The sequence below is a fragment of the Octodon degus genome, unplaced genomic scaffold, assembly GCF_000260255.1.
Source record: "Octodon degus isolate 3935 unplaced genomic scaffold, OctDeg1.0 scaffold00131, whole genome shotgun sequence".
Lineage (NCBI taxonomy): Eukaryota > Metazoa > Chordata > Mammalia > Rodentia > Octodontidae > Octodon > Octodon degus.
Genome location: NW_004524707.1, coordinates 292,700 through 315,268, shown reverse-complemented (window position 1 = coordinate 315,268; position 22,569 = coordinate 292,700). Strand labels below are relative to the sequence as shown.

Sequence of the window (22,569 nt, the reverse complement as noted above, 5' to 3'; positions counted from 1 at the left end):
AGAAGGCCAGCTCTCTCCCTTGTTCTGGTTTTCTTGCTTATGGAAGGAAACTAGACCCAGAGCAGAAAATCAAAGGGAGAGGAAACATCAGCAGTAAGGAACTGCAGGTAGTCCCCTGCCTTTGCTCTCTCAAGAGCCCAGGGTCTGTGGAATTGAGAACGGTTCTCCTCCCTTCTGTTTCCTCAGCGTTGAGGTTGGGGCTGCGCATAAGTCAGGGAGGAGGAGCATCTGGGAAGCGTGCAGCCTGTCCGTGGGGGCTGTGAGGCAGGGAGCAATTTCATTCTGCAGCCCAGCAAGATTTTTGCTCTTGAGGTCATCCATTACCCTGTCTCCTGTCACCCTACCCATCCCATCAAGGACAGATGGCTCTCTTGTCCAAGTGGAAAACAATCAATATTTTCAGAAAAAGAAGGCCAGAGGTCCTTGTCTTTGACCTTGGTTTGTCTGGGCTAGAGGATCTTGAAGAGATCACAAGAGAAATGCTTCTACAGAAATTTAGAGAAGTCCAAGCCCTTTAAGGGCCCCAAGGACCAGGTGCTGCAGATCCTCCCTGACACGTGCCTGCAATTTCTCCTTGTCCCATTGAAGGCCCATCTCTGTAGGTGCTGTCTTGGGTGTGATGTTCTGTCCAGACCCCTTTTCCCCATCCTCTGACTGGGTCAGAGAAAATGCTTCTTTTCCTTCCTCCTTCCCTGGGACTCAGCATTTTAATGAGATTTGAGCTAAAAAAAAAAAAAAAATGCCAAGCAGATGGGTGGTGAGTCAAGGGCAGGAAAGGTCATTCTCAGTAGGAGCCAAGGCTCCTACCAGCCCCCTGGAGCTGCCTGGACACGCCATCTGCCCACCCTGGGCCAACTTAATTAACTCAAGGGCTTGCTGGCAGCTCTAAGGTGCACAGAGCAGGCACGAGGACCATTGTTCCAAGCCCTAGCTCCGGCTGGGGACCTGGTGACTCACGGGAAGCATCACTTGCCCAGGCTGCCCACACACTCACCTGGGTACTTGCCACCTCGACTCCTCTTGATGAAGCAGACAATGAGCAGGATCAGCACCAGGAGGGCAATGGCACACATGAGCCCAATGAACCAGCCCTGGGTGGCAATGTCTGCCTGGTTGTTGGTATAAGCTGGAGGGGAGGGTGGGAAGCAAAACCATGAGTGGTGGCCCAAGAAGGCCAGGGGAGGAGGGGAAGAGCTCCAATGCTTATCACGGCTGCTTTTCCTGGAGGCTAACAGGACCACTGAAAACCCTCTGGCCCCAACTACCCCACTAGAGGAACAAAAAGAAAAGTTAAAGAGCCAAGGTCAAAAGGTCAGAAAACATGCAAAGAAAAGGGGTGGGTGCAGGGAGCAGAGAAGCAGCAGAAAGCCAGACGGTTCTGTAGGCAGGGAAGTTTCCTAAGATTGAAGCACAGCATCCTTACAGACCTGAGCAGTGGCTCCCGTGGAGAGGGGCTGAGGGTTGGCCAAGGGCACCCCTCTGGCAGTTGGATTCCCCCAATGGAAGCCTGCACATGATCTACCAGGGAGCGGTGCTGTGGTCAGACTGCACACTTGCTCTGCTGTAAGACTGCCCCGCAGGCCCACGCAGGTGCAGAGTGGTGAAACTGCCCACTAGCATGGGCCCAGAACCACCCAGGCGTTGACAGTGAGTTCTGGATTGGATGCAGGTCTAGGGCAGCCTGTGCCTTTTCACACCTCTGCAAGTGGATAGTGCACTCTCTGGCAGCAAAGGTGACCCAGCTATGGGCAGCCTCAGCTGGGTCAGCCAGGATGCTGGACCCTTCCAGGTCACTTCCACCCAAGAAATGGCCCTGGTCGTCTGTGACAGGCCCACTTGTCCACTCTCAGCCCCTGAGATGGCAAGGTGCTCTTGGTTGGTGCCTGGAGACCTGTCTCCAAGGGCACCAGGAGAGGGAGGAACAGGAGCCCAGCTTCTGTGGATGGTGTCCCCAATGGCTCGAGGCTGGCTTTGGATCTGTTTCAGAAACCAAGACTGGAGGAGGGGACAGAACATACCCAAGGGACAGAACACAGCCAAAGCAGCCCTGGAGCTGGCCGGTCCTAGGAGGGCCAGATAACAGCGGGACCACAGTGGGGGAGCATAAGGACAATGTGGGGACCCCAGGGTCCTTGCAGGATTCTGGGTCCTTATCATTTTATGGGCAGGGATCTGGTGCACTCACATCCTCGTTCCTTCCTGAGGACAGATATGGGGAAGACCCACAGGCACGCTCTTTTGCGTTGTCTAAGCTCTGCCTGCCCAGCACAGTCCAAGCTGCAAAGCAGCAGAGTCCAAAAGAACATGGCTGTGGTTACCCTGCTCTACATGAGTGGTGGACAGAAGTCCACTCCTGCTCTGCTTACACCTGTCAAGCATCCCCCAGACGGCAATGGAGGATCTTCCCCGAACTGCATGCAGGACTGAACTGCTTCTTGCTTCTACCTTCTAGAGCTCTCACTGCTGCTGCAGAAAACTTGACCCTCCTTGTTCTGATGGTCAGGCTCTGTGGGAGCCAGCCCTGGCCAACTCGCTATAGTTGTCCAACCCTCCTCGTTACTCTTCACGATCCAGTTGCACCGGACACTTTTGTTCCTGTCTCAGGGCCTTTGCACCTGCTGCTCTTGCGTTTCCACTTCTTTGCATTTTCTGTCATGGTAGGCCCTCACAAATGCTTTCCTGGGCCTTCCCAGCTTAAGCAAAGGCCTCGCACCTAGCCCTAGTTCAGCTTTCTCACAGCACATATCGCCATCTGATAGACCACCACTAACCTAGACCTACCAGCACTGCCGTTGGCTGGGCGCTGCTCTAAGTACTTTCTTACACATTGCCTACTTCAGTCTTCACCCCATCCCCATGAGGCCCAGAGGGACTGAGTGACTGTCTCCAGGTCACAGAGTGAGTGGATGGCAGAGTAGGGATTTGAGTGTCTGCTCCCCATCACCTGGACTCCATGGCCACCTGGCAGGCAGCTCCCGTTGGGACTCCTGTGTTTGCTCCTCAGGCTGAAGCAGAGCTGTGTACCCAAAGCTGGGAGGTGAGCCCTTGACTCCCTGCTCTCCCTCTCTCGGCACCTTCCCCTGAATTGGCCCTGCTATCCCAGCCCTCAGCTCAGTGTCCACTGTGGGTCTCCTGGCGATGGCCACATGGTAGGGTGCTTTGGGAGGGAGATACAGGTCCAGGTGGTACAGGTGTCCCTCACCTGCACTTTGCTGCCATCTGTCACTGCCCCTCTAGCCACCTGGGCAGCTGCCCACCCAGCACTGTCCCAACCCCCACACTTCCTGATTGCTTCCTCTCCACATCTCTGTGGGCCTCGCCACCCACAGGTGCTCTGGACACGCAGGGCATGCACAGCCCCTGCAGTTGTCTCCACCTGTGTGGGAGGACTTTCCCTCCAAACAGCTCCCCAACACTCGTCTCCTTCCCAGAAGGACCTCTGATCTCCCCATTGCTGTGCATTTCCTCTCCTCTGCTGTCTCCTTCCCTGCTTTGTTAAATACATTGAGGTATCTTGTGATTTTCTTTTTTTGATGGTACCAGGGATCGAACTCAGGACCTTGTGTTTGCCAGGCAAGCACTTATTCCACTGAGCTATCTCCCCAGCCCCCTTGTGATTTTCTTTAAACAAAAATTCGCATGGAACAGCCCACACCTCTGAGCTGCAGCCCATGCACCTGGTGGAGTCTTCTCCCTTGGCTCTAGATCCCTCTCCACCTGTTTTTCTCCCCAGCAAACTGACTTCAAGCCTCTCCACACCGAGTGCGTCAGCCAGTGCTTCAGCTACAGCCGCCCACCAGACCTCTCCCAAGCTCACCTCCGCACCCTGACTAGACCACAGTGCTCCTGCCCTGACTTTCCAGCTGGCAACCTCTTTGTTCACCTCTATTGCCCCTGCAGCCAGCTCCACAGCTGTGGGCCAATGCTGCCTCCTGCTAGCTCTCTGCTTGCATTCAGCATGTCTTTCTGTTTCTGTCTGTGGCTCCCCCAGCTCTGTGGCTCTGCCAGTGGCCTTGCCACTCTCCCTCATTTCAAGGACCGTGGTTGCCCCTCCAAAGCCTCTCACCTCAATTCTGCGTTCTAGAGGCGTCCACTCATCTCATGCCTCCCGGTGCCCACAGGCACAGTGAGACTCATCGATGCTGCCAGGAGACTGCACCAACTTTCTTTTTCTTGCCACACCAGGCTCAGCTACTCAGTCCAGACTTCAGGGCACTCTGCAGGCTTCCAGACCTGGCGCCTTTCCCACCCTACCCAAGCCAGCCTGGACCATCGCTCACCCTGCTCATCACCTTCCTCTGTTCCCCTGCATGCTAAGGCTCTGCTGCTGCAGCGCACACCACCTCTGCACTCTGATCTCACTGCTGAATATTCCACACCAGTGTCACACTGACTTGCTCTGTTTCCTGGGCCCTGGTTTCCAACGGACCTATTCAGTCTTGAGACTAGGAGATCTTTTTGAGGCTCCTAGAACTTAGTATAATGTTGGTCAAGTAACAAGCAGTCGGGCTCAATTCAACTCTGATATAATGTGGTTAATCTGGGATGCTGCTGTGGGTTTTTCCTGACACCAGCTAGCGGTCACAGGGCTCGAAGCCTGGCTTGTCCAGGCATGACACTGGAGCACTGGTGAAGGAAGTGCTTTCTTTGTGTGTGGACAGTGGTGCCTAGCCTCTTCAGAGAAGAGCCTGCACCACCATCTACTGCTGCTGCCAGCCGTTCCCCATGGCATTCCCTTTCTTTGGGAAAGAAAGCCACGGATTCCCTGGGAAAGTGGCCACAGGGGAAATTTACAAAGCAGAAGTAGTTTTCCACTCTGACAGTACTAGATAAAGTCCTTTCTGAAAAGATCAAAGAATTTCCAGTAGAGTTTGGACACAGAAGGCTGTTTAAGAGCAACTGGGATCTGGGGAATGATGGGCTCAGCCATATGTCATCAAAGCAACTTTGTTTCTCAAGAAGTGAACGAGATTTAGGAGACGATGATCTCACTTGCAGTGGGACCCTGCAGCCATGACTCTGGGAGCGAGGCTCCAAGGCAAGTGCACTGACGGCCAGTGCCACACTCAATCGATCTGCTAAACTGGTTTCGAGTCCTTGTGGGCCCAATGCTATTAACAGTCAGTGACCAGGTGCCTTTACCCTCACCATCTCCTCAGAAAGACATGCTGAATTCAAAAGTGACAGGAGCCACAGCAGCATCCTATCACTGGCCCCCCAGGCCTGGCATGCTCAAGCCTGAATCCTCTGGAGCTGAACTATAGGCCTCAGCACAGAAGCGCCACATCACACCCTACGTGAGCAGTTCCCCTGCCAAGCAGCCACTTCCACTAACTCCTGTGTCTGACTGGGAGGAATCTGGCTTAGCCATAGGAGACGGGCCATTACTCAGTCAGCAGAACTATATTCCGGAAATAGGGATGGGGTGGCAAATACATAAGAGAGACGCTTATCTTCACATACCTTTGCCTTGCCTGATGTCGCTTAAGCACCACTATGAACTCCCCCATCCTGCAGTCCCTCCTGCCTTCTTGAGGTCTGAGAAGGCCACTGCCTGATCCATCATCAGTGTCCCCTGGGCTGCTGTCCCAGCCCAGCCCACAAAACCCATGGGGGAACAGCAAGTGAACCTCTGACAGATCAGGTTATGTACCTGTAACCTCTCAGGTCTCTGGCTCCAAAAGCTTCGAGAAGGTAATTAACTTCTAAGTGGGATCTTTCTTGGGAGGGCTGGGGAGCCTGTTAGCATCTTCAGTGGTTTCTTTCCTTTTCTGGGCCTCTGCAGCCTGCTGCATCAGCAGACTAAAGTGAGGGACTGTGGTTACCTAAGTGACCAGTGGCTGGGCCCAGAGAGGCTCACAGATTCTTGCTTTGATGAAAGAGGGCTCTGGGGCATCCTGTAGACTTGGCTCCAGAGATTCACTCACAAGAAAAAGTGCACAGTTCTGAAGGACCTGGACACTCATTCACAGCCACACACGGATCTCAAAAAGAGCAAATGCTTTCTTTCACTAGGTGCCCTGCGCATGGTAATTTCCAGCCAGCTTGGGTGGGAAGTGATGATGTGAACTCAGAGCTCCCACCCTCAGCCTGCCTTCTCCTGCCTGAATGGGGAGGAATCTGGGAGGACTTTCCTGTGCTTCATGCCTTAGTTTCTCCAGAGGCAGGTGATCAGAATGGCCCTCTGCAGACCAGCCCAGGAAAATCAAAATCAGCATTAAAACTCAGACTGAGAAGCATAGATGTCATTATTATTTTCTTCTGCTTTGCCTGCTTAATGCCTGGAAGCAGATTGGGACAACCCCGAGGGCAGAGATTACCCTTTTCTCTCTTTCCTAACCTTGCCTTGCAGCTGCAGGGCGGAGCACCTACAGAGGCAGAACCCTGACAGGAGGCCCAAGTGGCTTTTCAGAATTTCCTAGGGGGGACCCCTCCCCTCACGTGTATCATCTTTCATTCCTGCTTCTGTGCTGGACTCAGATTTACAACAAAGCAAAATCAAATGCATGCAAGGGTGAGCAAGAGCTTAGGGCCCCGACTGGGTTAGAGTCCAGCCACCTGCTCTGCTCGATTAACTGTCCCACTGCCTGGCTCCTCATGCAGTCCGACAGCCTGAATGCTCATTCACGTCCTAGCCCCATCAGCCTTGGCCAGGCCAAGCAGGGAGTCAGATTCCCTGAGCCTTGATGGTACGCAAATACGCAGGACAGGCGGCGCAGGAAGGAGGACAGTCAGGAGGGACCAGGTTACAGGGCTGGGGTGAGAAGCAGTCCAGATGGAGGTGACTCCCAGGATGCCAGGATCAGCCCTGGCAGGCTAGGCTTTGGAGGGGTAATGAATATGCAAGTCAACATTCAGAAATTCATATAAATCACTGTGGGTTTCTTCCCTTTCTATCCCATGTGTCTAATAGCCTGCATCTGATTAGGACATCCCTAGAGGCAAGGACCAACCCTTTTCTCTCTTAATCTATCTTCCCTCCCCTCCGCTTAGCCTCAGGGCTTAGCACACAACTCACTTGGCTATTCCTCTGGCCACTTTTAAAGATATAGTCACGAAGATAAGCAAGAGCCCACACAGTGGCCAGACGCCCTGGAAGCTGAGAGGTTCTAAATCTTGTCTCCTCTGCTGAGCCCAGACAGCCCGTTCACCTGACATAAGGAACATGCTTTTCCATCTACAGAAAAAGGCTTGACAAAGCCCAAGCTTCTTCCCTTCTCCTAGCACAACAAAATGTCAGCTTTTAGGCAAGACAAACTTAGGATAGAATTTAAATCAAAATAAAGTCCTAAACAAGGTGTGTCTTTCGGTGGAATTTTTCAAATTAGATGATGGAGGCCGGGGATAGAGCTCAGTCACATAAGTACCTGGCAAATGCAAGGTCCCAAGTTTGATCCTCAGTACTAAGAAAAACAAAACCAAAAACCACCAAACAAACAAACAAACAGTGTATTACTTAAATACATGACTCTTCTATCTTTAAAAAAAAATCAGATGGTGGTGACAAGGCAGTGCCACATGTGCTGACCCCGTATTTGGTTCTTGAATCAGGATCCAGGATGGCCCTATCCCCAGTCCCACATGCATTAGCAAGGCTTTCAACGCAAAGGGGTGGGCTACACAGCCCTCCAGCACCCCCACCTCACTCGCAGTGACCAAATTCACACAGACACCAAGCCCTTTTGTTTCAGGCGAAGCAGGGGACCACAGCTTCCTGCCCTCATTATACAATCCTTTGTTTCCTTCCAATTCCTGCTCAGCCCACTGGCTTGGAAGGCTTGGAATTGGCTGGCTCTCCACTGTGCATGCACATCTGGCTCCTCTGGCTCCCCAGGGGCCTCAGACACCCCATGCAAGGTGGAACGGAGTGGAGATGAGTCTTCTTTTAAGGAGATGAGCAGGAAGCTGGGAATGAGAGGCCCCATGCTTGCAGGGGGTGGCCAGGCCAGCTCCCCTCTCACCTGCATTGGTCATAAAGGTGATGACGGTACTGCTGATGCCCTCGTTGTCCCGGGGATAAATCCGCAACGTGTATGTCATCCCGGGATAGAGGTCTGTCAGCTGTATAGGCTGGGCCTGAGCCTTAACAGGGACAGTTTTTTTTGTATGGTTGCCTGGGGAACAGAAATCTCGGTCAGCCTAGAGCCAGGCACCAGGAGCTAAAGGTTCCTGCCAGAGGCAGAAAGGGTGGGGAAAAGGGAAAGGGAATGGTGATCCAGCCTGCTGTATGGGCCAGGAGGTTATTAGGCAGTTCCCCATGCTGGTCCATGCAGTGATAACCCTTATGTCCCTTCTGCTGAGGGCACTGTTTCCTCTCCTAAAGCTTCTTCTCACTATGGTCTTAGCACTAAATACACATGATCTACTTCTTCAAACTCAGTATGCCAGCCAACGCTCATTTGTCGCCAGAGTGATTCACACCCCCGTGTGGGATCTTCCTGCCGAGGGTCCGGGTCCGAGAGCCCATTAGTTACTGCATGGTAACTAACATGCAGATGAGACAGGACTCAGCTCCCAGCTCTCACTCCTGGTTTTCTCTCATTTCCTACCCAGTGGCAAATTCTTATGTCAGAAAAAATGTGTGCCTTTTTGTCTGAGTTCAAACACCTGAGCCAAACTAGGGATTCCAGAGCTTGTGGACATGAATCCCTCTGCCAGCCAGGAAGAACTCAGTGCTGACTTAGAATTTCCTAAGGGATCTTTGGGTGGGCTAGCCTGGTGGATTTGCTGCTGGATTATTTGCTTCATGCTTAAAGTACACACCAGAGAGGGCCACAGGGTGGGCTTGACCTCAGAGGACCAAGGATCTCTGTTCATAGGAAACAGATGTCCTGACCACACTCTGCAGTGTACCCAATCTGTACCCTCAGTTCCAAGATCTGGTAAAGTGTGAATGGCTCAGCACAAGCCACCAGCTCTTTGGGACAAATGGTTCTGGTCATCTCTCACTATGGGCCATCCGTGAAACAGAGCAGCCCATCCAGTGCAGACATTAGGACACGTAGAGCCTGAGTTAGGAAATAATACAGAGGGGTGCTTTGGCACATTTGGGGACTGTGGAGAACCTTCACCTGGGCAGGAAATAGACGACAAGGTCATGTTCCACAGGTCCTCCAAGCACATGCAACTCCGTGGCTTCACCAATGGTTTCAAAGCCCCTTTCCTCTCCTTGGGCCTGCTCCTCCCACTCTGCAGCCTGACTGCATATTGATTTCATTAAGCTATAATTAAGCCAGGCTAAAAGGGCTCTCTGAACCTGGGGAGGGCGCAGGATCCCTGTAATGGCATCTACTGCTCCCCACTGCGCCACCCCGCACAGCAATGCTTACTGTCGATGTACTCAACCACAAAGTCGGTTCCGGGCCCGAAGTTGTGCTTCCACGTGATGTTGGCCCATTTACTGTTGGAGAGCACCGTGACGTTCCATATGAACTGCTCATCGGGGGCTGGGAGGGGGGATGGGTTAGAAAGGAGTTAGTGAGGAGGGGGTGGCATGGATGACACGGACAGAGCATGTGTGCACGTGCACACAAACACGCACACATACATACACACAGCCAGCTGAGAAAAGATAGTCAGAAATGGTTGCGTACAGGGCCCAACAGAACTCCAAGCTGCAGCCATGGTGGCCAGGCCAGAGGTAGCCATCCAGGCACGTGCAAGGGCAGTCAGGAGGACAGAGATGGAAAAGAGCGTTGGAAACTGTCTATGTGTCTGCAGGGGTCAGGGCAGGGGTGCAAGAATGGGTTTAGATCCATGCCACTTGTGGCTCTACCCTGGGTTTGTCTCTTAGATCTTTAGCGCAGATTTGAGCAGCACAAGGACATGGGTTAGGACAAGGTCCCATGGTCAGGGTGCTGCTGGAGAGATACACAAGCCTCTCCCCCTTAGCCATGGAAATTCTATAGGAAGGAGAGGAGTAGATTTTGGAAGCCAAGCAAGGCTGGGGGTACATCTCAGTGCTAAAGTGCTCGCCTACTATGTGGGTTGGACCATCCTGGATTTCATTGCTAGCACCACTAGAAGAGATCAAGGCAGAATTGTGAGGAGATGTACAGGAAGGGTAGGACCAAATGTAAGGGCTTCTGTGCTACTGCAGAGAAAATGGGAATCCAGGCAGGTGACTCTGGTCTGCAGTTGCTCTTGGCCAGGAAGAGCCCAGGTGATATGTACAGCAATGACTGAAGATCACCCTACAGGGGTCGGGGGCCTAGAACCACAGGGTCCCAAGTACACAGGCAGAGCGAACCCTTCCTCTGCCTGTCTTGGTGCTGTCTGAAACCATAGCCCATGTACAGCAGAATGGTGCTAATCTTCAAATATAATAACTTCTTAAGAGTGATTACCAGCAGTCTGATTGCCCCTTTTTCCCAGCAAAGATCTAATAGTGGAGGGCAGCATAACAGCTTGCATCTCAAAGACTTTACAAGTGTGGCTCCTGTATATTTTATTAGCGTGCAAGGGGGCACTGTCACCAACTCACTTGTCAAAAATAAATGAGCAGGGTGCACTGGTGCTGCATTTATTCATTATCTACTTGGCACGTGACTGAGTCTGCTTGGCTGGAGAAGTGATAAAAGACTTCCTCATTTTCACTTCAAAGAAGTATTGTTTCTACTACAACCCTGTCAGGGGCTGGTTGCCCCAGGTGAACGTGAGGTGTGTTAAGCAAGGGCCATGCAAGAGCTGTACGATGGCACTGTAGGGCATTCTGGGAAGCCAGGTTTCTTCATTTGTCTGCCTGATGTTTTAACTGGACGGTTGTTTAAACCCCTCCAATCCTGGTACCTTGGAATGTCAGAGCTTTGGCTAATGAGAATGAATGATTACCTATGATCTGGAGACCGGAGTCTCTTCCTCCTCAGCCCTGTACCCTATAAACTAGCTAGAGAATTTGCGTTGGAGCAGTTTGGCTCCCAAGCTAATAGTGACTCAAATCTGGTTGGTTTAAAGGGTAGTGCTTTCAGAAAAGGACAAACAGTGCAGAACCAAAATTGGAGGAAGGAACCACCAGGTGGTGGCCACTAACGAACAGAAAAGTTTGAAGTGCAGGACAAGAGCTAGTGACAAAAGTGAGAAGGGCCAGAGATGGGAAGCATGTGTTGTTCCACTGGGTCCTGGTATGTAAGAGGCATGGAATATCCTTGAAATCTCAAAAATACACTCTGAAAGCAAACAAAAAGGCCCATGTCACCCTCTGAAAGATAAACTGTGGAACATTTTGTCCTAAGAAAGATGAAACTTCATATAAAAAGTCCTGGGTGGCAGTGCTGTGCTGCCTTGTCAAGGGAAGCAGAGATGGCTGAAGAATGTCCCTAAGCTCTTGATAAAATTAGGATGGTGGCCAGGCCCTCTGCAGCATCTCAGATGTGGCAGAAACTTGGACTGAGGGTCAAATGCCAGCTCCATGTGGCAAGAAGGCTGATCTTTCCAGAAACAAGTGTTTCCTGGGGAGTAAGATTTCACTACTCTACTCCTGGAGCTTTTCTGCAAACTCCACATTCCCTTAGGACACAAAATCCTGCTTAGTGGCGCAGATGCTTCACCAAGGTCCCAAAGAACACTGACCTCCAGGTCACTGCTAATGGCAGCCTCTAACGGTCTAGAAAGTTCTTCTCAGCCAGCTTTCCACTGAGTGCATGTTGTTTAAGTCCTAGATATGCACCTCTAAAGCGAATCTTGTTTTCAAGATTTGAGGTAGTCATCAGCTATGAATCCCTCCTTATGAACCATGCAACTGAGTTAAATACTCTCAGCGAGCTGGGCAAGTGAAGGCTGGGGGCTACAGGTCTGCTGGAAGGCATGTTGGGGGCCTCTGCTGGCCTTGAAAGCTGCCTCTTGCTGCATGTGCAGCTGGCCTGGGCCTTGGGAGCCATACATGTGCCCCTCTGCGGCAGTAAGACTGATGCTGGGGACTTGAAGGGTGGCTGAATTCTCCAGATCTCTTCATGCAGGAAGGGCAGGGCTTCCTGGCTTGGCTGCACAATGCATGTTCTCGTAGTTCCACTGAGCAGGGGTCCCAAGAAAGGCTGCAGTTTTCTCTCCCAGAGTGCATTTGGGAGCCCAGGGAACATGGGTGGGAGGAGTGATGGAGCGCTCTGAGCTCTGCGGGGTGACCTGGCAACACCATTTCCATGCGTTTCCTGCAAGCTCAGACTTTGTCTTGCTTTTCTTTTTGGGGGACAGGGCAGTGCTGAAGATGGGGCCCAGGCCTTTCACATGCTAGGCAAGTGCTCTACCACTGAGCTGTATCCCTAGCTCTTTAAACATCCTTTAAAAATTTTTTTTGAGAAGATCTTATTCGGTTGCCTAAATTTATGATCCTCCTGTCTCCTAAACAGCTGGGATTATAGACATGCGCCACTGTCCCCATCCTGATGCTTTAACAGGAAAGTCTATAAGAATTCCTTGGGAAAGAGGGACAAGAAAGGAGGGGGGCTTTTGGGAAAAGAGCTGCTGATCTCAATGCTGGGCAGGGACATGGCTGGAACCCAAAGCTCCGTCAAGCCTTCTATCCAGCATCAGTCCTTTCTGTTCCAGTCATTCTTTCCCTTCTGGAGTGCTCAGCCTTATATTGCTTGTGACACATAATTGGAGCCAGCCCTACCATCTGGGGGCCGGAGGTCCTTGAAACACCCTGTGTTTGAGTGTAAACTCTGGCTACTGGACAGAGTTTGCAAATAACATAAAAGAAGCTGCGGATAACACTGCCGCAGACCCCACCCATCCGGGAAGACTGGGGCTTGTTTCCTGAGACAACTACAAGATGGTGCTGCCCAGGGGATGGGGAATGGGGCAATACCAGATTCCTGCATCTTACTCCTGGTGCCGATGGTGGGAGGGCTCTCCGTGGTGGTAGTGGTGGTGGTGGCGACGGCAGTGGTTGTAGTAGTTGTGGCGACGGTAGTGGTGGTGGTGGTGGCGATGGTGGTAGGTGCGACAGTTGGGATGATGGGGACTGTTGTGGCTTCGGTGGTGGCAGCAGCGGCAGTAGCTTCAGTACTGCTCACAGTGCCTATCGCACCCTCGGTAGTTGGGGGCAACGTGGGAGGTGCTGAGAGGGAAACGTAGAACAGCCACGTCGGGTTGGTTTGGCTGTGCCCTGCCTGCACACTCAGCCCCCGCGTGCAAGGCAGGCAGCCCAGAAAGAGGGCATTGGAAACCAGAAGCCTCCCCAAGCATCGCAGACTAACCGCCTGTGACAGACCACAGCCAGCGCGGACACAGGCATAAGAAAGGAAGAGAATGAAGCCCGCTGTGTAGCTCATTTTCTTCTCATGGTCTGTGCGGTTCAAAGCACCCACATGCACCCAGCTGAGGATGAGGGTGGCACCCGGTGAAGTCACTCAGACCCCAGGGACAGCACGGGGTCCCAGCCAAATGCCACACTGACCCAAGCCCAGCAGCACCAGTTGGGTCCAGCCCTGCAACCCTGGCCTCCGAGGTTTAAGCCCCAGCCTGCAGGGGTTTGGGGAGCCCGCTGTTCCAAATTTCACTCAAAGGCACTTTTATCTGCTTTTGTTCTGCCAGTCACCCAGACCCAAGGCTGAGAGAGAACAGGGTGCACTTGGTGGGGGTGGCAGGGTGGCCTTGCAAGGTGCCGGGTCATAGCTGAGCTCCCGGCTCTCCTTTCCTGAAATTGTCCCATTCCACCCTGACTTCTGTTAACTGCCGTTCTCTCTGGGAAATCTGAGGCCTGGGCACCCAAGTCCTTTCTGCTTGCACTGGAGCCTGGGAAAAGGGGCACTGGTGACCTCACAGTGTGGCTGGTGCTCAGTGACATATCTTTCACAGATGACAGGGAAATCCCAGCTGCTGGCGAGCCTGTGCTGGGCTTCTTTGCTGTCTAATCATTACTTGGGCACAGAGCAGCCCAGAGCTAGGCTCAGTCTCACAATGCCATCTTCTACCCATGGTTACTCTTTGATGCCAGCTGGTCCCAGGGGCTATGTGTGTACATGTGACAACCTTTTCATAGGTCCCCTTCCTTCTCCAGCAGAGACATGGACACTAACATATATCTGCTTTATCCTTAGTAAATATTTGCTGAAGCTGAGAATGATGAAGAAAGGTGGGATATATCAGAGAGGCAGAGCTACCTCTCCTCCTTGTACTCTATCTCCTGTGATCTAACCAGAGTCTACTCTGCAGTATTTATGTTAATGGGGCAGTAAGTAGTCAGGAACCTCAGACATAAACTGACAACTCTAACTCCCAAGAAACAGTGATATCCTACCCTGTCTCAAATCTCCAGAAGGGGCTGGGGAGATGGCTCAGTGGAATAAGCGCTTCTCTGGCAAGCGCAAGGGCCTGAGTTCAATCCCTGGTTCCGCCAAAAAAAAAAAAAAAAAAAAAAAAAAACCAAAAACCAAAAAACAAAACAAAACCAAACAAACAAAAAAAATCTCCAGAAGTTCAGGGGAAAAAATCCTGTCTCTTCCCACCCCTGTAGAAAGGTTAGGTCTGAGAGAAGAAACTGCCAGAGAGCTTTCCACGGGGCAGAATCAAGAGATCCTAAGCCTTTTAAGCCACAGCCCAACCAACAAAGTCTTTTCATTCCCCTAGGCCTCCAATATTACAAGTCCCCCAGAGAGGAGGAAGGAAGGTTCCTGGGGTCCCTGGTCCTCCCTACTGGTAAGATCAGAGATCTACTGGGCCCTGAGGGTGGTGACCACAGAAGTCACACTGGAGAGCTGACTGTGCCCTACACATCGCACAGATTCCTGGGGAAGTACAAAACCAACAGAACAGCATTCCCCAAACCCCAGACAACGCTCAAGACATCAGGAAGGCCAGCGTGGGGGGCCCTGCCTCCCTGAGTCTTCATATAAATTTAGTCCTAAGGTCGCCCAAGCAACACACTCAGCATGAGGGGTTGCATATGTCCCACCCACCAAGATGCTCTGTGCATGTCCCCCACAGCCCAGAAAGCTAGAGAGACCGGCAGTGAGGTCAGGTCCTCAGGCCTGGATCATGCTGCACCATGGCCCTGCACACTCAGGGCTCCTCCTGCTGCTCAGTGGGGCTGGGATGAGCCGGGAGAGGCTGTTTGTCCATCTGGGCAGGACTGCTCCAATTCAGTCCCTCATCAGTATTATATTTCTAATAATTCCTGGCAGAGGAATTGCTCACGGGAGCCTTTTCCATGACTATCTATAGGCATTACTAGAAATCACTCCCTGGTAACTAGAATCACCATTTTCACCCCTGTAGAAACGGATTCAGGCCTTGGGCTTGTTTTCTCTCATTTCCTTGGGCTGTATGTTCTCAGGCTTCTAAATCCAAGTCAATCATCTGCAAAGCTACACATACTCACACGCCCTTGGCCCTCACCCAAGTAGAGATGACATGTCCATACCTCCCCACCTGCAGCGGGCCCAGGTGCTTCCCAGAGCTGTGGAGAGTAGCAAGACAGCGATGGCTAAGCTACAGCATGTGCGCTGCAGTGGGCACGCACAGCCTTCTCCTTGGACACGCCAGCCAAGGCACCCTGGTATCACCTAGCAGCTGAGCCTTGGATAACAGCACATACAGGGACAGTATTGGCCTTTTGCTATAAATGGGTTTTGGGTTGCAGATTGGGCTCTCAGTCTCTAGAAGCTTTGCTAACGCTGGACTAGTGTGTGCCTCACTTGGCAACGCTGATCAGAGACAGGATGAAAAGTGAGTCTGGCAATGCTTCCAGACCACCTTGTCCCCACCACACTTTTCTGCCAAGTATGCAGGAAGAAAGCTGCTCCTGCTGGTGATGGCTGCCTAGCTGCTGTTCCCTCCAGCTCAGTGGCAAAAGTCAATGCAACAGTGAGGGGAGAGAGGAAAGGAGTCACCATCTAGGTGGCCTCCCAGGGTGCTCACTATCAGTTACTGTGGAGGACATAACCTCATCTGGCTGAGGTCACAGCTGGCAAATTAATGTGCCTCTGACCCAGGGTGGCCAGCAGCACCAACATGAGGAGGGAGGGCAGAGGCAAGAAAGAAAGGCCTGAGAGAAAGCACAGCGGGGTCAGGAGCCAGAGCTGTCAAAGGCCAGGCAGAAAAAGGAGACATGATTTCCCTAGGGAAAACCACCCCCTTCTTGGGCCCAGAGACACAGAGATCATTTCAGCCCCTGAGCTGAGTTGGGGGAATGGAAAGAAAGTCAGTAAGGCCAGCAGGGGCTACGTCCCTGGCAAGAGTGTCATTTCCAGCCACAGTAGGCCCACTAGGCTTGGCAACAACCCTGGTCTGTGCTCAGTGGAGACCATGGCTTGGCAACTGAGAAGATAGAGCAGGGGCCCTCATCACTAAGGGGGCATCTAGGGCAACCTGGAGCTTGAGGCCCACGGGCCCACCACAGCTAAGGTTCTATCAGCCCCTTGGGAGGCCACAGGTGCACTGAAAGACATCCCAGCCTCAGCTAAGGATTCTCCACCAGAGCTTCAGAGAGTACTGTGTAGGAGATGGAGAAAACTGTGGAGATGACATGCCTCATTCATTTTTGTCCCCGAAACTTGCCACAGAGTTGAGCACCCATCAGGAGCCCACCCAGTATTTGCAGATCTGAGCTGTGTCAAAACCGAAGACAAAGTGTCCAGACATTCCAAGGTGGAATGCTCAGTCCAAAACCGTCCACATGGTGTGCGATCCACCCTGGCCAATCACAGATTGTCCGACAGATGGGTAGCAATCAGAACAGACTGCAAATACAGGTGGATGTGAGGGATTATCTTTGCTGGGAAGATATGAATAGATCAGTTTTGGGGAAAAGGCCCAGGTTTGGAAAGGATGAGAGGAGTGGTGGGCTGGACTCTGGACACACGTGAAAAATGTACAACCTGAGCTCCATTGCTGGCACCTATGGACTGCACAGAAGGTTCTTATATATGCAAAGCTAACAACATCTGATATTATCAGCACATCGCGTCCAAAAAAGTGCAATCTGCTTCGACCAGCCTGGCACGTACAAGCTGGCGCCTTGCAAACACACGTGATTGATGGACAGAGTCCCCGAGCTCCTTCTGCGTAACATGCTGAGTTTTGATCTTTTCTAAATAGAAGTAGGAAGTGGGGTGTTTGGAATACCTGTCATCTCTCTCACAAATGCCACTCCTGAGAGGGCATCACAGGCTGGCGCAGAAGCCCGCGGACCAAGGCAGACTCTCTGCTGCTGGACACCCGTCTCCTAGGGTGCCAGAATGAGGAAGGCGGACAGGGAGTTGCCTGACCAGAAAGCTTCAAGCCTATGTGCCTGGTGCCCTCTCTGTAGGCTGCCCTGAGCTCCTGCTATAATGGCCGCAGGACAGACTCATAGGAACTTGAATCAGAAAATCAAGAGAGCCCCAGCACAGCAAGGGCTGCTTTCCTCCTGGCTGCAGTGGAGGTGTTAAGACCTGTGGGGGGTCCCTGGGCCCTACCTAGCTGTCCTGGATTACTGAGGAGTGGAGGCGGTGAAGAGGACTGCAGGAGGGAAAGACAAGAGCTGCTCACCACCCACAGATCCTGCAAAACATACGCAAACTCAAGGAAGCAGGGTATGCAACAGAAATAGAACCAAACCTAGAAAGGGGGCAGGAAGACAAATGAGCGAAGGCGGGGAGGAAACCAAACCAGGCAAGGGGGCATCATCCTTTCCCTACATTGAGCCTCGGGTCATTGGCTGGTGCTCAGCTCTGCCCCTGCCTGCAGCTTACTCAAGGAGGCAGCTGTGAGCCCCTGTTCACAGCCCCTGCACTGCCGCTGAACCCTGGTTTCATTTCTCAACTGAAACAATTCAGCTCAGAGAGCCAGGAGAGGAGCCTGACATTTGCTGCCTTGCTTTTTCTAGATTTGGGATAAGGTTTCTGCGGTGACAAGTCCTTTGATGGTTCTCCAACCCACACCACAAGGACTAAAGGAAGAACATGGCAAACAGGTCAGCTCCTAAGCCACAATGTGCCTGCCTCACCACTTCCTAGACCTGGAGAGTGGAGACTGTTCTTAATGCTAAGGACTGAGAACCGGAAGGGTGAGGAGACCATCTGCCCACAGTGTCCCCCGAAACTCCAGGTTCTTGAGCACCTGCCCTACCCAAGGACACGTGTGCTTGTTCTCAGTGGCCAGAGCCTGTAGCAGCTGGCAGACCTGGCGCTGGGGCCCCCATGCAGCATGCACAGCCAGCATGCTTGGCGCATTCACCCTTTCAGGGTGCGGTGGCCTGACCTGGACCCAGCTGCCCCAGCTCCAGCAGGCCTTCTAGGGCCAGCTTTGTTCTCTGGGCTGGCAAGTCCAGGAGGGCTCAGGCTGTGCACATGAAGTAACCACTCAGCCTCAGGAAAAGCTGCAGTGCCAGAGAGCAGCCAGGAGCCCAAGGGGGTCCCCTTCCAAGCCACACTCCGTCTCAGGAGGGGGCAAGCATTAAGTGAATGGGATAGCACACTTGCTCTCCTCTGGACTCTGCTGCACACTCCATGCAGGTCTGGCTTCCCCATCACTGAAAGGGTGAGTCGGGAGCATGCTTCGGCCTAAGCTTCTCCTGCTCCACCCTGGCTGGTCTCCACCTATGCTGCCCCATGCCACACCCGTTACCTCTGCTGTTGGTACGGTACCTGCGGTTGGAGTAGCTTCAGACACAGCACCCAAGATGACCAGAGGGAAGGAGGATGAGAGAAGGAAGAGAAAACAGACCAGAGGTGAAACCACAGGACAAGCAAGCAGAGACCTTGCTCACACCTGACCCAGATGTATGGCCAGGTGCTGGCTGTGGCCCTGGGTGTGGCCTTAGGGGTGCCAACTGACACTCAGGATGATGGTTAACCCTCCTAGGATCACGCGGAAACTTACCCTTCTACCGGGGTCTTGGAAACTTTTCTAGCATATCCTGTGTCTACCCCTATTTAAGGAATAGTCACCTAAGAGGGAGCAGCAGGGATAAGGCTCCTAGAATGCTGTGTGCCCAGCTCTTCTTCCAAGGATGTATCCTGCCCCACTGGGTTGGTTACCCTCTGGATGCCAGGAATGAACCGTGTGAGGTGTAGGTGGTAGAAGACAACTCCGTCAAGAGGGTGGTTCCTGAGTCTGTCTTTGCTGGAAGGTGCTAAATAGCATTGGAGTAGGCAGGTGAGGGGGACCATATTTGGCTGGCAACCCCTGCCCCCTGAACTCCATGTCAGTCTTACAAAGCATGATTGTAAGACTGACAATTGATTGATCTGGCCTTCCAGATTTTCTACCAATTGTTCTTTGTTTATGAAATTGGAAACCTGTGTGGACAGAGCCCAAAACAAATCTGTCGAATTTGCTGCAGATTTCTAGGATGAGAAGAAAATATCTCTTTGTTCTTTTGTCTCCTGGGACTGCAGAACTTTCCCTGTGGTGGTCACTGAAGCTGGACAATGGCTTTTTGTTTGCTCTCCTGTACAGTGTAGGAAGAGGCCCTTTGTTGAGAAAGTGCTGCAGGGCCTGGCCTTCAGGAAAAGCCTGTATCAGTCACTTACCTGAAGTCCCTCAGCCCTAATGAATTTCCCAAGTGCCTGGTGTGTGTGTGTGTGTGTGTGTGTGTGTGTGTGTGTGTGTGTGTGTGTACACCAAGAGGGGGGCTTGTGGCTCCTTCTCCAACTTCTGCCCAGCACCTCTACCCTGCCTTGGCACTGAGGGATGCAAGGCGGCAGAGACAGCTGCACGGGGAGCCTTGGCTGGGGCAGCAAGTCACCCAGCAGGCCACACCATGCTATCTTGGGATGGGGCAGGGAGGTGCCTGAAGAGGCCCTCCAGGCTGGGGTCAGGCTGCAGAGCCTGAGCCTTCCTGGGAAAGCAGTAGGCATGCTTACTTATCAGCCTGGGGACGCCTAAGCACATCTCCTCTTTGGGGTCCCTGCTTGCAGAATGAAAGCCATTCCTCTGTCTAGCTGCTGCACTCCCTTCCCTTGGCAGACAATCAGATACTCTTGGGCTGTCCCTACACTGTGAGTCTTCGTGTCCCTTGTTTCCGGTGCACTGCACCATGTGAGTACCCAAGTTCAGTTCCCGGTTCTGCCAAAAAAAAAAAAGGACATTGCCTAGATCACGGCACTTCTGGAGAGACAGGGGGGTCCTCACCTTTTCACAGGGGTCTGTCTGTCAATAGTGAGGCTTTTGCAGTCTTGCAGGCTAGGGAGGTTCCCAGGGAAGCCTGCAGCGCCTTCTAGTGGAGTACTACGGCAGGCACAGCTCTAGCGGGGGACACTGCAGCAGGAACGCGCTAGAACCCAGGGAGATGAGCCTGCTGGTTCTTTCTAAACCTGTTTCCCAGCCCCTTTCCTCTTTGGAGCCTGGACAGCTCTCCCAATTCAGGATGAAAGAGAAACAGTCCCTGTCATACTCATGGTCTGGGCAAGCAATGGTGGCCGTTCTTCCTATTTCCTGTCCCCAAGTGCCCTTGGGAAAGATCACCCCGCGTCCTCAAAGGGCATTCCCAGCCACATTCCTGCCTCTCTCTGAGTGTGAAGTTTCACTATTCTTTGGGGTTTACCAGCATATTTGCTTTTGACAAACTTTCCCTCAGCTCTTTCTCCTGCTCTCTTCCTCTGTTCTTACAAGAAGGTCGATGGTAAGTTGCTGAGTACTCCAAGGGAACGTGGGGGCCCAGGTCTGGTGAGGTTCAAGTTCTTCAGGTGCAGCACTGGGAAGTCTGGCTCCCCTCAGGGACTCAAGAACCTACAGCCTCTTGCCTTCTCCACTCCACAGGGCCAAGCCCAGTTTTCAGTGTGCTTCTCAGGCAACTAAATGAGCTGGGGCCTTTCAGCCCAGGGGTCCCCGTGGACCTACCTTCATTGGGAGGTGCTGGAGATTCTTCTGTGACCGCTTCCCCAGAGCCCACCTGCGTCCTGGCGCTGAGAGTGAAGCGGTAGCGTGACACAGGGTCTGATCTCTGCACAGAGAACTTGGTCTGGTTGGGAGAGAAGTTTTCCGATATCTGTTTTCCCAACTTGGTTCCATTAACTAGGGAGAGAGATGGAAGTGAATGGAAATTCAGCGGTGCTTGCCTGGTAGTTTTTTTCATCAGGAGTTGGAAGAACACCTTCCTGACCTCCTGCAAAGGGGGTGAGGGCTCCTGCTACACCCTCTGGGCTGGGCTGGAAGGTGGGGCACTGCTCTTCACTCACTGCCTCAGGGTCAGTGCTTCTCCACAGGCCTTTGTTTCCAGTTGTCTACAAAGTCAGGGAACTGATATGGAAAGGTTCATTTCCTAGTTTCCGAAGCCCTTTGGACAGGGACAAATTTCTCTCTCCTTTCATTCAAACAGAAGTGGGGAAAACCCATCAGGGTTTCTGACAGCTAATGCTTTTCGCAAAAGGTGTATTCATTATGCCTGAGAGGAGAGGGGCCAGGTCCGGAGATAGATTCAGGATAGCACATGAGCACATGGTTGACTACTGAAACTGTTACTAGAACAACGCCTGGCCCTTTGAGTTCTTAGTAAGGTACAATACTGACACACTAGAAGCCTTGATGATTTGCACGTTGTAACGACACTCATGTCCCTGTATCGTAACACTGAGATCCCAAAGCGAGGTCTTTTTGCCCCAGGTCCCTGGTTTGACTCGCTCCGAAGTTGCTTGGCTGTTCCACATATAGCCATCTTACACAGATTACACTTTCTTAAGGTGTCCCCTGGGTGTCTGTCACACGGTCTGTTCCACTGGATGGAACTTTCTTTTCTCCAGCACCTGGAGGCATTGGGGACTACTGGATCCCTAAGGCGAGGTTGTTGCCCTCGTTAAACAGGCATTTCCTGAATCCTACCTGTCAGATTAGGAGCTCCCTGCCACCTAGGCTGTGCACAGAAAGCAGGACTGGGTGGCATCTGGCTCTGGTAACCTGTGGGCAACTTCTCCTTGTGCCCTCCATCCCTCCACAATGTCCTCTGTTTTTCTACCTCATTTCCTTGGGAGAGGTGGTGAGAACGCGGGGTTTCTCAGATAATTTCAGGGAAAATGAAGGGCAGAACATACAGGCCACATATTTGAGGGTGTATCCAGTCAGGATCCCGTTGGGGTGCTCTGGATGGTCCCACTCCAGGTTGATTGTCTCCAGGTTGGGCTGCCGGACTCGGAAACGTCTGGGGGCGCTGGGTACTTGGGGAAGGAGGAGAGAGCAGGGGAAAATGGGGGAGGAAGGCAGGGAGGACAAGGAAGACACGAGAGACAAAGCACAGGATGAAGGCATTGACATCAGCTAGACGGCTGCTGAAGCAGAACCTGGAGGACAAGTATGGAACCTGATGCCCACCCTGGAAACTGGCTTGCTTAGTCATGGGGCTTGGTCTGGCTTAGACTTTGCTATTTAAGTGGGGGAAGAAGTAGGCCAGGTTTTCCTCTAACAATAACCCTGGCAGATGTTAGGCTCCAATCCCGTAAAGGTGCCTCCAACCCAGCAGAGCATTCCTGGGTGGGAACCCATCGCAGCTGTCTTCCAAATCCTCCAAGATTCTTGCCCGAGTCCAGGCCACTGGCCCAGCTTCTGGGTGGAACATTCTGAGTTCAAGTGAGGAAGAAGAAATCAGGGGGAGCACTTGGAATGGGGAGCAGGAGTGATAGGGTGAGGCCGATGATGAAGATCAAAGCAAGGAGGTAG

At 52.5% G+C, this 22,569-nt stretch overlaps 1 protein-coding gene across 16 annotated transcripts in view; it reads right to left on the bottom strand.

The window, feature by feature from the left end:
- Nfasc (neurofascin) overlaps nucleotides 1-22,569 on the bottom strand; it is a 191,064-nt gene that overhangs the window by 9,995 nt on the left and 158,500 nt on the right. For 5 of the 16 annotated variants that reach the window (XM_023701254.1, XM_023701251.1, XM_023701250.1 and 2 more), the window contains 5 exons: nucleotides 21,948-22,070; nucleotides 20,761-20,934; nucleotides 18,564-18,578; nucleotides 12,821-13,054; nucleotides 995-1,126 (listed from right to left, as the gene is read on the bottom strand). In XM_023701254.1, the coding sequence (XP_023557022.1) occupies nucleotides 995-1,126; nucleotides 12,821-13,054; nucleotides 18,564-18,578; nucleotides 20,761-20,934; nucleotides 21,948-22,070 (678 nt within the window). Of the gene's footprint in view, nucleotides 1-994; nucleotides 1,127-7,961; nucleotides 8,115-9,264; nucleotides 9,447-12,802; nucleotides 13,055-18,563; nucleotides 18,579-20,760; nucleotides 20,935-21,947; nucleotides 22,071-22,569 lie in introns of those variants that run through there. The other 11 variants (XM_023701260.1, XM_023701266.1, XM_023701256.1 and 8 more) reach the window with 6 other exon arrangements.